The sequence below is a fragment of the Somniosus microcephalus genome, chromosome 3 (genome assembly GCF_052327205.1).
Source record: "Somniosus microcephalus isolate GS21.2 chromosome 3, FLI_Smic_1.0, whole genome shotgun sequence".
Taxonomy (NCBI): Eukaryota; Metazoa; Chordata; class Chondrichthyes; order Squaliformes; family Somniosidae; genus Somniosus; species Somniosus microcephalus.
In genome coordinates, this window is record NC_140989.1 from 261,140,181 (window position 1) to 261,153,906 (window position 13,726).

Below are 13,726 nucleotides of genomic sequence, written 5' to 3' on the forward strand. Positions count from 1 at the left end.
CTACATATAGAAAACCCCAAGATGGCAAGTATTAAATTGGAAATTGAGTGTCCATTATATGGAGCTTTACTCACTCCATATTCAGAGTTTTATGCAGGACAAAATTTGGGAATGAAGATTCTAATCATGCCAACATGAATGTCAGATTTTCAGTGCATTGCTAGAAAGAAATGTGGTTCAAATCTCAACAGGGTGCCCTGTAAAGCTTCCAAACAGCGGTATCTTTGAATGTGATTCCTGAAGTACAAGACAGCAAGTCACAATGCTAAAAACTTGAACCAGTTAATATACCAGGTTATAGTTAGCCAACTCTACACGTTACAGATTACAGAGGAGCAGAGCCAGAGAAGAAAACAGGGTATGATCTGATTGCAGGTCGTGCAATTGTAACTTATGGCAAAATATTCAGAACCACTGCTGGCTCCTGGACAATTTCCATGTTATGAAACAAAAGAGAACAATTTAGACTGTTGGTCAAAAGAGCTCAGTCACAATTGTCACACGAAACCCTGACATCTGCAACTACAAAAACTGCTACTGGAATTCAACAACCCTTTGAAATGATCGAGTGTTCTACCTAAACGGTGCTGTAATAATCAAGTGGTGCAGGAGATTTTGCCCAAACATGACTTTGAAACAAAAGGCACCAGTGGGATTTCGCTGGGATGATTTAAAAAAGTCAATTAGTACTTAATCTGCTTAATCTTTTGAAGGGATGACAGCAATATGTAGATGTTGAAAAAGCCAGATTCCAAATCAGCTCCTGGAAATGGAAAGGTCGTGTGCAAACCAATTTTATCTTGCATACACTTTTCTTCCAGCAGATTCCATCAGGAATTCTTATACTCTTGAAAGTTTTGCACGATTTGACCAGTTTGTTTGGTCTGACAACTTGTGGGGGGGAAAAAAACTTGCAGAAATTTGTATAGCTCAAGTGATTAAAACTCAGTTCATTCTTCTAACTATACTTAAAGCTAAATTCAGAGCTTACCTACTGTAAAGTAGAAAGACAGCAGACATAGCAAGAATATATTCCAAAATGGATACAGTACATGGGGCATTTCAGCCTTAAATTGCTCTTGTAACATAAAATATTAGTCTAACCTGAATAAGTGTTGCTGCTTCATTCTGTACCACTCGCACCTTAATCATCATCAATGCTTTAGCTTTCCTCCTTGCCACATGGCCACGCCAAAGAGTTTGTATAATAATAGCAGCATTTGTTTTCTTCTTGACCTGCTGTCGGCGGAGGAATCTACACACAGCTGCTTGAATGACACAGGCAGCTTGGTCTTTTTCCTAAAACACAATTCAATTGTTAAATTTAGAAGAACGAACTTGGATTGTATATAGTGTTTTTCATGGCCTCAGGACATCCCCAAGTGCTTCACAGCCAATCTTCTTGCAAAAATACAATTATCTATATATGTTTTTCGTATGCCAATCTAATAGTGACACAGGGAAGGAAAGACAATCACTAAGGGTGCCAGTTCAATACTTTGTCCCCTTCATGCCACACCATCTACCTTTAGCTCTTCCCAACAAAAGATGGCTAGCTAATTTAAGATTAAATGTAGCAACCAAACCCTAGTCCACTGTGCTTGTTTTTGGTGCTACAATATCTTTTGTAAAACAGATAAAAGGGGAAGGAAAATCCAGAGAAAGAACTTTCTCTTTCAAGCACCCAGGCCTAGAAATTCAGTTAAGGCCTAGAAATTCAGTTAAGGCCCGCCAGCAGGCTAACGCCCAAAAGTTAGCGCTGCGCGCGGAGCCAGTTGCGCGCGCCAGAAATTCACTTTTAGCGCCCCAAGTCGGAACCGGGCGCTGTTCCAGGGTGTGCCCGCCTCCGCTTGGGGCACTGAAAGTGAATTTCAGCGCTCCAGCTGCGCCACCCGATGCGGTGCGGCAGGCTGGGGTACTGCAGGCCTCCTCCTTCTCTTAAGGAGGAGCTGCCTGCAGCCGTGAGATTGCCGCTGGATTCTGCCGGCAAATGAGCCCGGCACCACGGAGAAGTGCCGGGCTCGCGGGAATCAGCCACCAATGCCGCAGGGGGGGGGGGGGGGGGGGGGGGGGTGTAGGAGGCTGGGGAGGGAGGTGCGGGCAAGCGGCCGCCGAAAAAGCGGCCGACCACACCTCCACCTTAAAGCGCCCCAGTAGCGCAGCAGTACGGCCCCGTTTTTCAAACGCTGTTTGCGGCCGCTGCAGAAGAGGCGGCCGCAACTAAATATGGGGTTTGGGCCGGAAGCGGGGCGGTACCGGGGCACTGCGCACACCGATGACGTCATCGGTGTCGGCGCAGCGCTACCGGCTACCGCCGCCATTACCGCAGCGCTGAATATCAGCGCACCCTCTTACACTGGCGCAGAAACCCTCTTTGGGCGAAAAGTGGGCGCAAAGCCTGCTGAATTTCTAGGCCCCAGTCTTTTATTAGATTAAAAAGTCTAATAAATTTCAGGAAAGAATTAATAGTACATAGGGCAGCCTGTTCCACAAACCACCATTAGAGATAGTCAAAGCAGGACTTCATCAGCTGCCGATGAAGTCAAGTCATGTCATGTTCTTTATTCTAAAAGTCTAAACAGATACTTGTTTCCTGGTTTCTTAAGTTGCATATTTCGCACAACCGATCATACATTGTGTAGAAGCAACTTTCAGTGTTAAAAAAAATTATTCCTCGAGCAGAAATTATTTTTCTTCTCCGGCCGAGCAGCACGAAAAGTCTCTTATTCATGTGCCCACCTGATTGACAGAGATATGGAAGTCATGCAATTTCTTCAATCATTTCGCCTTCTCTTTCTCATGGTTTTTACTTGGATTTTAACCAAAAGTTAAGCCATTCAATAATTCCACATATTAGTGATATTATCCAGGCTTCCATGAAACTCTATTGTGCATTAATGGATGAAAAGCTCAAGCCTCAGTAAACTACATTGCACTCCCAAATATTTGAGATTATGAGATTTGACTACAAACCACCGTAAAATACCCATCTTTCCATTTCATCGGGATGCAAGTGTTGCATAATTGGGTATTAAAATGTGTAAATATTTAACAAGCTGCATTTTCTTATAAAAAGGTAGCTCGGTCCAACATATACCATTGTATAATAGTCATTTATGCCCAACCAAAGGCCAGATGCATTGCAAAGTTCTCACTCAATACGTGTCATTGTTCGTTTTAGCATAACCCTGCAAAGAATGGACAATTTAGGCGACAATGAATAGAGTGCAAGATAAATGCACTACCTGTAAAAGCTGAAGCTCACAGTTTAGCTTGTACTTCCTCCAAGCAGCCTGTATGATCCTGGCAGCTCTTGCTTCTTTTCGAAGATCCAGAAGGCGAGCGCAAAGAAATGAAATGTAGGCAATAACAACCTGTAAAGAATTTTAAAATATGCATTGGAGAAATAATCTTGATAATATTTCCCTGTGGTAAGATTACAATTCTTAGTTAAAGTAACAGTGAGCATACTAGCCATTAATACTGGCTAGAGCTTTATGGTAAATCAAAAACGGTCTGGGAAAAAAGGGAAAGTTCAAAACTTAACCACAGACAACTTATTAAAAGTGCAGTCTGATAAATCTTCAGGTGAGCTACCACGTTGCATGTTGTTCTACACAGAATTAAGAAATTACATAGTATACTATTTAATGCTTTCACCTGAAAGAGAGTCTTAAATTTTACCTTTTCATCTGGGATAGTATTCGACATATCCACATGGCGAATCATGGCTGGGACGCCTCCAAGTTCCGCAACAGCAGTAGTCACCAAATTAAAATTCTTCTTTTCATTCTCCAGGAGTTCTTCATAGAGTTTGGCTGATGATGAGGCTTAAAAGTGAAAATAGTACATTATTCTGTAACATTTGATCAGCAATTATTAAAAGCAACAGGTGGCTCAAGTACATATATAACCATTAGCTTAACTTAATTATAAGTTAGCATTTTATTTTAATACCACAGAATGATAGAACCATAAAAGTTTATACCACAGATGGCGGCCATTTGGCCCATCGAATCTCTATTGGCTCTTTGCTAGAACAATCCAAAACTAGTCCCACTGCCCTGCTGTCTCCCCATATTTTCCCCTGCATCAAATATTTATCCACTTTGTCTTTAAAAAAAAAAAAATGCAATGGTCTCTGCATTCATTCTCTGCAGCAAAACAATTCATGCTCCGCAGCAAAACAGTTCATGCCCCGCAGCAAAACAGTTCATGCCCCGCAGCAAAACAATTCACGCTCCAACTCTACATAAAAGTTCTCCTAATTGCTCTCCTTGTTCTCTATTTTAAATTGATGAGTCCCAGTCATTGACTCGCCAACCAGAGGAAATAGCCTTTCCCTATTTACCCCATCGAAACCCTTCATAATTTTTTTAAAATGTCTATTAAATCGCCTTTTGGACTTCTCTGCCACAGTGGAAACAGTCCCGATATCTAAAGTTTCTCCTCATGGCTCAGTTCCCAGCCCTGGCATTATCTAAGTAAATCTAGGCCAAATGCTTTCTATGGCTTTAATCTCCTTTCTAAAATGCAATGCCCAAAACTACACAGTACGCTGACTGTGACCCTATCCATTGCCTTGCACACATTTGCCATTATCTCTGAACTCTATGGTCTTAGTTATAAAACCCAAAATGCTATTGGAGATTTTTTTTATGGCTTTATCTACCAGCACTCTCACTTACAGGGAAAGAGGCATGTTGATCGTTATCACTTATTTAGTTCAAATGTATTTTATAGCACATTTAGCAGAGTCCTATCTAGGGACTGTGTTGAAACAGTTTTAGTTTCCTGAACGACTACATTGTAAAAATTATTTCTCTCTGAAATAATGTTAAGTTCTGAACTTGTAATGCAAATGTTATGCCCCGGTAATTCACTGTAAATAATTTGCAGTAATATCACTTCTCCCAACAGTGGAGGCTCATGCCAAAATGCAGTTACATGTGGCATCCATAGTCATTTGATATCTATCCCAAAGGCTATTCAATGAGCGTGAACAGTAAATTTGTTTTGAATCTTCACCCTCCCACCCCCCCACCGCAACCGAACAGGAACGGTGCATGGGAAGGATTAAAAATCAGGTAGGTTAATTTACCGGCCCAAGGTCCCTCTGTTCCTGCCAAGTGGCAATTTATCCTCGGTGACTTTCAAGACAGCCAAGGCTCCCATTACAGGCAGGCAGGGGCCCATTTGAAATTTAAAAGTCATGCTGGCGACACGAACTGGGGAAGGAACATCTGGTGGCAACCACCCCCGCAGAAACCTAGCAGAAGGCAGCAGAGTGGCCGTGGTAAGTTCAATTTTTGAAAAAATTCCTTGGGGGGCCAGGACAAGCAGGAATACGCCTCCCAGCCCTACAAAAAATCGTTGAGCCTCTCCTCCCCACCTGGCATCACCTGTCTCCAGGAGAGAAGTGTGAAAAATCAACACAAGGCCTCCAATTAAAGTAGGCCAGCCCTCGCTTCCTTCCCATACCCGCCCCCACGCACTGATTCGCCCAGAGTTAAAATCAGCCCCCATGAGTATCAACAGGATATTTTACTGTGGAGGCATTCCCAGAGAATATGACTGATGCAGTAGATGAGGGCCTAGAGTTCCCGCTAGTTCAATCCAGCTGAAATCTGCCAAAATTAGCACAAAAGTTAGTGGAATTTTAAATGCAAATTACGTTAAGTGTAAATCAAGTTTCCGCGATCCTTAATGCTGGTTTAAAAGAGAGTGCTGGAAGCCGGCCCCGCCCACAAATTGAAATCATGAGCATGGCGACTTTCTGCCGATTGCACCCGTTTGCAGTCCTTCGAGGAGGCTCCTCAAATTGAGCTTTTTTTTTTTTTTAAAGCCAGATAGGCACGTTTTAAAAATTAAAAAATATTTCATTTACTAAGAATCTGACTAGTGCAGACCAATGAAACTAGTAAATGGTTCGGTATAGCTTAAAATCAGGTTACTCACAGGTAGAGGACTAGACATTATTAAAAATGCTTATTTTTGGTTGAAAACCCATTCTCAGCCGTATTAATAAAAATGCACCAGGTTACCACTCTTAAATACAATCAAGGAATACTTCCCAACGCAAAGAAAAAATTTAAACAATTACATTCTATTATGCTGCCCGATTCCGCTGGTTCTACGCTGATTTTACGTTTGTGATGAAACTTGAACCATAACTTCACTTAGGAAAAGCACTGCAATTGGCACCGTTTGCCGATTGCACCCAAAGCAGAAACTGAACCCCATGGTATTTGAATGGACAGTGATTACAGTACCAGAAAAATATACAAGCAAAAAGTCAGATTATACCCCAGGAAGTATTTCCTTTTTCAGAAAAACAGTTCTTTGCAACAGTGGTAAATAGATGCGAGTGCATCACAGTCCTTATGAATCCATAGAGTCATTAAGTAATTTCTCAAATTTTCCCTTAAATTATCCAGATTTTTGCCTACCGCAGGAGTACTATTTCTGGTTGGGAAGAGTAGCGCACAAAAGTTGTATACTCTAGTAAATAGGATGGGCCTGCCTTTTTTTTGTTGCTATTCTTATTCTTTCAAATGAAGTCTGCTCCAGTAACAGAAATTGGATACACTACTCGCACAACAACATTGTGAGGTTATCCACTTTGGTGGCAAAAACAGGAAGGCAGATTATTATTTGAATGGTAATAGATTGGGAGAAGGGGAAGTGCAAAGAGGCCTGGGTGTTCTTGTACACCAGTCGCTGAAGGTAAGCATGCAGGTGCAGCAGGCGGTTAAGAAGGCATGTTGGCCTTCGTAGCAAGAGGGTTCGAGTACAAGAACAAGGATGTCTTGCTGCAGTTGTACAGGGCCTTGGTGAGACCACACCTTGAGTATTGTGTGCAGTTTTGGTTGCCTTACCTGAGGAAGGACGTTCTTGCCATGGAGGGAGTGCAGCGAAGATTCACCAGGCTGATACCTGGGATGGCAGGAATGATGTATGAGGAGAGATTGTGTCGATTGGGCTTATACTCACTGGAGTTTAGAAGATTGAGAGGGGATCTCATCGAAACCTATAAAATTTTGTCAGGTCTGGACAGACTAGATGCAGGAAGGATGTTTCTGATGGCCGGGGAGTCCAGAACCAGGGGTCATAGTCTAAGGATAAGGGGTAAGCCATTTAGGACTGAAATGAGGAGGAATTTCTTCACCCAGAGAGCAGTGAACCTGTGGAATTCTCTGCCACAGAGGGCAGTGGAGGCCAGTTCATTAAGTATATTCAAGAAAGAGTTGGATATATTTCTTAAGGCTAAAGGGATCAAGGCATATGGGGAGAAAGCAGGGACCGGGTACTGAACTTGGATGATCAGCCATGATCTCATTGAATGGCGGAGCAGGCTCGAAGGGCCGAATGGCCTACTCCTGCTCCTATCTTCTATGTTTCTATTCCCTTTCACGTCGTCAGTGGAATTAATTTTCCCAATACCAGGATAGGCACATAGGAATTCCCATACTTACATTGCTGAAATTATTTCAGTTTTTGTGACCTATCCAGAATGAACATTACACAAGTCACAGATTACAGTTCAAATAGTTACTCAGTGCATTGCAACAATTAAATCTATTTACCCCAAAAAAATTCTTAAGCAGGTGTGCCCATCAAGTATAGTGCCATACTACAGGTGTGAAGTGCAAAACCAGGAAACGGCATTGCTAAACACAAATCAGTTGGCATTTAAGCTGCACAGCTGGTTAGCCCAGTGGTGCATCTGATTTTTTTAAAAAATGTACGAGGGCCCATCCTTCCCGATGGAGTGGCAAGGTTATGCTGACAAGTTCCTGGCTCCCCGTGGTGCAGACACCAAGGAGTCATTGGAAATGGTATGGGCGCCCATTCTCTCTATGCAAATGACCCTGGGATTTGGGATACGGTCAGGGCCGACTGATGGGCAGAAACCATGTAACAGTACATCAGGGCTCCAGGAATTTCGTGGCTGATGCTTTCAGTGTACAATTTGCATCGTAGTGACACAGCACTTATGGTTTCACTACAGTGTGATAGTTAATTAAAAAGCTACCCAGACAATTTTTTTTTAGTAATTTTATATCATAAGAACAAACTTTTCATGTACAACCAGATAAAGGTACAGATCAGTAGGAGGAAATGCAATATATATATTCTAGAGACAACATAGACAATTGAGCACTTTATGCATAAATGCCACCACAATCTTCAAAACACCAAACATACTTACTAAGGTTTGTTGGCATGACTTCAATAGAGCTTTCGTCAGAATCACTGGTTGACGTATCAATTGCCACGGTACCATGCTGCGCACATTCTACTGTCTGTGTGGTTCGCTGACAGATGTTATCTACAGCCAAAAGGCCAGGGTGATAATGATGGATAAGGTAACATAAAACTCTGCCATCAGAAAAGGGTACAGTGAAGTTCTCAACCTGGAACAAGAAATGAGATAATTGCATGACCCATACAATTTTATTACTGCGAATATTTCTTACTGCTTTCCTCAGATACAACATCAAAACAATAGTTTCTTAATACTCTAGCTGACTACATTTCAGAATATTCTCACTCAAAAAGGCAAGTTTTTTCCATAAAGGGTATCAGCCACTACTTGGTATTTCATCTGTTTACCTTGCTTTTAAGCTAAAGTTAGAGAATCATAGAATAGTACACTACAGGAGGCCAGTTGGCCCATCATGTCTGCGCTGGCTTTTAAAAAAAAAAATTATTCGCTTATGGGATCTGGGCATCACTGGCGAGGCCAGCATTTATTGCCCATCCCTAATTGCCCTCGAAAAGGTGGTGGTGAGCCACCTTCTTGAACCGCTGCAGTCCGTGTGGTGAAGGTACTCCCACAGTGCTGTTAGGTAGGGAGTTCCAGGATTTTGACCCAGTAACGATGAAGGATCGGCGATATACTTCTAAGTCAGGATGGTGTGTGACCCGGAGGGGAACTTGGAGGTGGTGGTGTTCCCATGCGCCTGCTGCTCTTGTCCTTCTAGGTACAAGAGGTTGCAGGTTTGGGAGGTGCTGCCGAAGAAGCCTTGGCAAGTTGCTGCAGTGCATCTTGTAGATGGTACACACTGCAGCCACGGTACACCGGTGGTGGAGGTAGTGAATGTTTAAGGTGTTGGATGGGGTGCTAATCAAACAGGCTGCTTTGTCCTGGATGGTGTCGGGCTTCTTGAGTGTTGTTGCAGCTGCACTCAACCAGGCAAGTGGAGAGTATTCCATCACACTCTTTACTTATGCTTTGTAGATGGTGGAAAGGCTTTTGGGGAGTCAGGAGGCGAGACACTCGCCGCAGAATACCCAGCCTCTGACCGGTTCTTGTGGCTGGTCCAGTTAAGTTTCTGGTCAATGGTGACCCCCAGGATGTTGATGGTGGGGGATTTAGCGATGGTAATGCCATTGAATGTCATGGGGAGGTGGTTAGACTCTCGCTTGTTGGAGATGGTCATTGTCTGGCACTTCTGTGGCGCGAATGTTACCTGCCACTGATCAGCCTAAGCCTGAACGTCATCCAGGTCTTGTTGCATGCGGGCATGGACTGTTCCATTATCTGAGGAGTTGTGAATGGCGCTGAACACTGCAGTCGTCAGCGAACATCCCCATTTCTGGCCTTATGTTGGAGGGAAGGTCATTGATGAAGCAGCTGAAGATGGTTGGGCATAGGACACTGCCCTGAGGAACTCCTGCAGCAATGTCCTGGGGCTGTGATGATTGACCTTCAATCACAACCATCTTCCTTTGTGCTTGGTATGGCTCCAGCCAGTGGAGCCTTTTCCCCCCCCCGATTCCCAGCGACTTCAAGGAGTAATCCAGTTAGTCCCACTCCTCCACCCTTTCTCCATATCCCTGCAATTTTTTCTCCTTCAAGTATTTATCCAATTCCCTTTTGAAGGCTATTATTGAATCTGTATCCACCACTCTCAGGCAGTGCATTCCAAATCCTAACCACTCATTGTGTAAAAAGGTTTTTGTCACCTCTAGCTCTTTTGCCAATCGCCTTAAATCTGTGCCCTCTCGTTATTGACTCTTCAGCCATTGGAAACAGTTTCTCTTTATTTACTTTATCAAAATTCTTCATGATTTTGAACACCTCTATAAAATCCTCTCAGACTTCTCTGCTCTAAAGAGAACCCCAGATTCTCCAGTCCAACTTTCAACAATATTCAGCACTGCGTGACTTTTATGTGAAATCAGGATCCTTTGATAGTGAAACACTTCAGTTCAGGAACTAGAGGCACTTCACTGGATTACTTTAAATAATTGCCTCTTAAAACTTGCAAGGAAATCTCAGCCATCAGTATCCTCTTATTTAGCTTCACTGCAACCGCATTAATTTCTTAAAACTTATTTTTGATCATCTCAGTTGTATTTGGTACTGCAGAAATCTTAACTGATTTGTTTCTTGCCCCCCACCCCCCCATCCCAAATCTTCATCTTAACCTCAATTTCACCTCCCCACCCAATTTTCTCACAGGCACCAGTATTCTTCTAGAACCTCATCCAACCAGTCATTCTTCATGCATGAACCTCAACAGTGAACATCAGCAGGCTATTCAATCGTGGGGTAACATCATAGCCAATCCTGATCCTGCCCTTCTACAATGTCTAGATGCAGACTTCTGGCATGGGTCACTAAATGATCAGGAGTGGAAACACCATCTGATTATTTCTAGTTTAGTGACACTAAAATGAATTATAGCTCCATACTGCTGCCCCAGGTGATCGAGAACATGCAACCTGCTTGGCTCAGTACATTTCCCTAGTTAGCCATCCTTCCCTTCAAATCATATAGAAGCTAAACTCAGTCCTCGCATACTTTACCCCCTTCTTCTTCTAATGCCATTAAGATTCAGTAAAATTCAAAATGAACACGATGGTGGTAAAGGATGAAATCAGGGCAACAGTAAGAAAGGATGAAATAACAACAGAAAATGCTGGAAACACTCAGCAGGCCAGGCAGCATCCGTGGAGAGAGAAACAGAGTTAACGTTTCAGGTCGAAGACCCTTCATCAGAACTGGAAAAAGCTGGAAATGTAACAGATTTTAAGCAGGTGTAGAGACAGGGGGGGAGGGGTTTAGGAGGGGGAGGAAGGAATTGAAAGAACATGCTGTGAAAATGTTGCAAATGGGAATGGCAAAAATCATACTGCATGAAAAATGGGGCAAGGATTATTATCTGAAATTGTTGAACTCCATGTTGAGTCCGGGCTGTAAAGTGCCCAATCGAAAGATGAGGTGCTGTTCCTCGAGCTTACGTTGAGCTTCATTAGAACAATGTATTAGGCCGAGGACAGAGGGATCAGAGTGGGAATGAAGTGGAGAATTAAAGTGACAGGCGACCGGAAGCTCAGGGTCACCCTTACGGACTGAACGGAGGTGTTCCACAAAGCGGTCGCCCAATCTGTGTTTGGTCTCCCCAATGTAGAGGAGACCGCATCGTGAGCTGCGAATACAGTATATTAAATTGCAAGAAGTACAAGCAAATCACTTTCACCTGGAAGGGGTGTTTGGGGCCCCGGACAGTGGAAAGGGAGGAGGTAAAAGGGCATGTGTTGCATCTCCTGCGCTTGCACGGGAAGGTGCCAGGTGAAGGAGAAGGGCTGTTGGGGGTGATTGAGGAGTGGACCAGGGTGTCACGGAGGGAGCGGTCCCTTCAGAATGCTGAAAGGGGAGGTGAGGGGAAGAGGTGTTTGGTGGTGGGATCACGTTGGAGGTGGCGGAGGATGATCCGTTGAATGTGGAGGTTGGTGGGGTGAAAAGATGTAGAATCAGTCTGGGTGGAACCAAGAAGCACCAAGGGGCAGGAAACATTGGTGGGAGTTGTCTATAGGCCTCCAAACAGTAGTGGTATTGTAGGGGACGGCATCAAACAGGAAATTAGAGATGCATGTAACAAGGGTACTACGGTAATTATGGGTGACTTTAATCTACATATAGACTGGCCAAACCAAATTAGCAATAATACTGTGGAGGATGAATTCCTGGAGTGTATACGAGATGTTTTTTTTAGACCAGTACGTTGAGGAGCCAACTAGGGAACAGGCTATCCTAGATAGGGTACTTTGCAATGAGAAGGTGTTAATTAATAATCTTGTTGTGCGGGGTCCTTTAGGGAAAAGTGACCATAACATGATAGAATTCTTCATTAAGATGGAAAGTGAAGTAGTCCAATCAGAAACTAGGGTCCTAAATCTAAACAAAGGAAACTACGAAGGTATGAGAAGGGAGTTGGCTATGATAGATTGCTTCATTAAAAGGCATGATGGTGGATAGGCAATGGCTAACATTTAAGGAACAAATGCATGAATTGCAACAGTTATACATTCCTTTCTGGCACAAAAACACAAAAGGAAAAGCGGCCCAATCATGGCTAACAAAAGAAATTAAGGATAGTATTAGATCCAAAGAGGAGTCATATAAAGTTGCCAGAAAAAGTAGCAAGCCTGAGGATTAGGAGCAATTTAGAGTTCAGCAAAAAAGGACCCAGAGATTGATTAAGAGGGGAAAAAGAGAGTAAACTTGCAAGGAACATAAAAGCAGACTGTAAAAGCTTCTACAAGTATATAAAAAGAAAAAGATTAGTGAAGACAAATGTAGGTCCCTTAGTCAGAAACGGATGAATTTATAAAGGGGAACAAGGAAATGGCAGAGCAATTAAACAAATACTTTGGTTCTGTCTTCACGGTAGAAGACACAAATAACTTCCCAGAAATGCTAGGGAACCAAGGGTCTAGTGAGAAGGAGGAATTAAAGGAAATTAGTATTAGTAAAAAAAGTGCTGTTGAAATTAATGAGACTGAAAGCCGATAAATCCCCAGGGCCTGATAATCTGCATCCCAGAGTACTAAAAGAGGTAGCCATGGAAATAGTGGATGCATTGGTTGTCATCTTCCAAAATTCTATAGATTATGGAACAGTTCCAGCAGATTGGAGGGTGGCAAATGTAACCCCACTATTTAAAAAAGGAGGGAGAGAAAAAACATTAGTAGTAGGGAAAATGCTAGAGTCTATTATAAAGGATGTGATAACAGGACACATAGAAAATATCAACGGGATTAGACAAAGTCAACATGGATTTATGAAAGGGAAATCGTGTTTGACAAATGAGGATGTAACTGGTAGAATAGATAAGGAAGAACCAGTGGATGTGGTGTATTTGGATTTTCAGAAGGTCTTTGATAAAGTCCCACTTAAGAGAGGTTAGTGTGCAAAATTAAAGCACATGAGATCGGGGGTAATATACTGGCATGGATGAAAATTGGTTAACAGACAGGAAACAGAGAGTAGGAATAAATGGGTCTTTTTCAGGGTGGCAGGCGGTGACTAGTGGGGTACCGCAGGGATCAGTGCTTGGGCCCAGCTATTCACAATATACATCAATGAGCTGAGGGAACCAAATGTAATTATTTCCAAGTTTGCCGACAACACAAAACTAGGTGGGATTGTGAGTTGTGAGGAGGATGCAAAGAGGCTTCAAGGCGATTTAGACAAGTTGAGTGAGTGGGCAAATACATGGCAGATGCAGTATAACGTGGATAAATGTGAAGTTATCCACTTCGGTAGGAAAAACAGAAAGGCAGAGTATTATTTAAATGGTGATAGATTGGGAAATGTTGATGTACAAAAGGGACCTGGGTGTCCTTGTGCACCAGTCACTGAAAGCAATTAGGAAGGCAAATGGTATGTTGGCCTTCATTGCAAGAGGATTTGAGTACAGGAGCAAGGATG

At 42.9% G+C, this 13,726-nt stretch overlaps 1 protein-coding gene across 1 annotated transcript in view; it reads right to left on the reverse strand.

The window, feature by feature from the left end:
• Positions 1–13,726, reverse strand: part of aspm (assembly factor for spindle microtubules) — a 92,306-nt gene that overhangs the window by 40,938 nt on the left and 37,642 nt on the right. Inside the window, exons 14-17 of the mRNA XM_085982392.1 lie at positions 8,213–8,417; positions 3,685–3,830; positions 3,246–3,374; positions 1,105–1,299 (exon numbers count right to left, since the gene is read on the reverse strand). Coding sequence (XP_085838518.1) covers positions 1,105–1,299; positions 3,246–3,374; positions 3,685–3,830; positions 8,213–8,417 — 675 coding nt within the window. The remainder of the gene's footprint in view (positions 1–1,104; positions 1,300–3,245; positions 3,375–3,684; positions 3,831–8,212; positions 8,418–13,726) is intronic.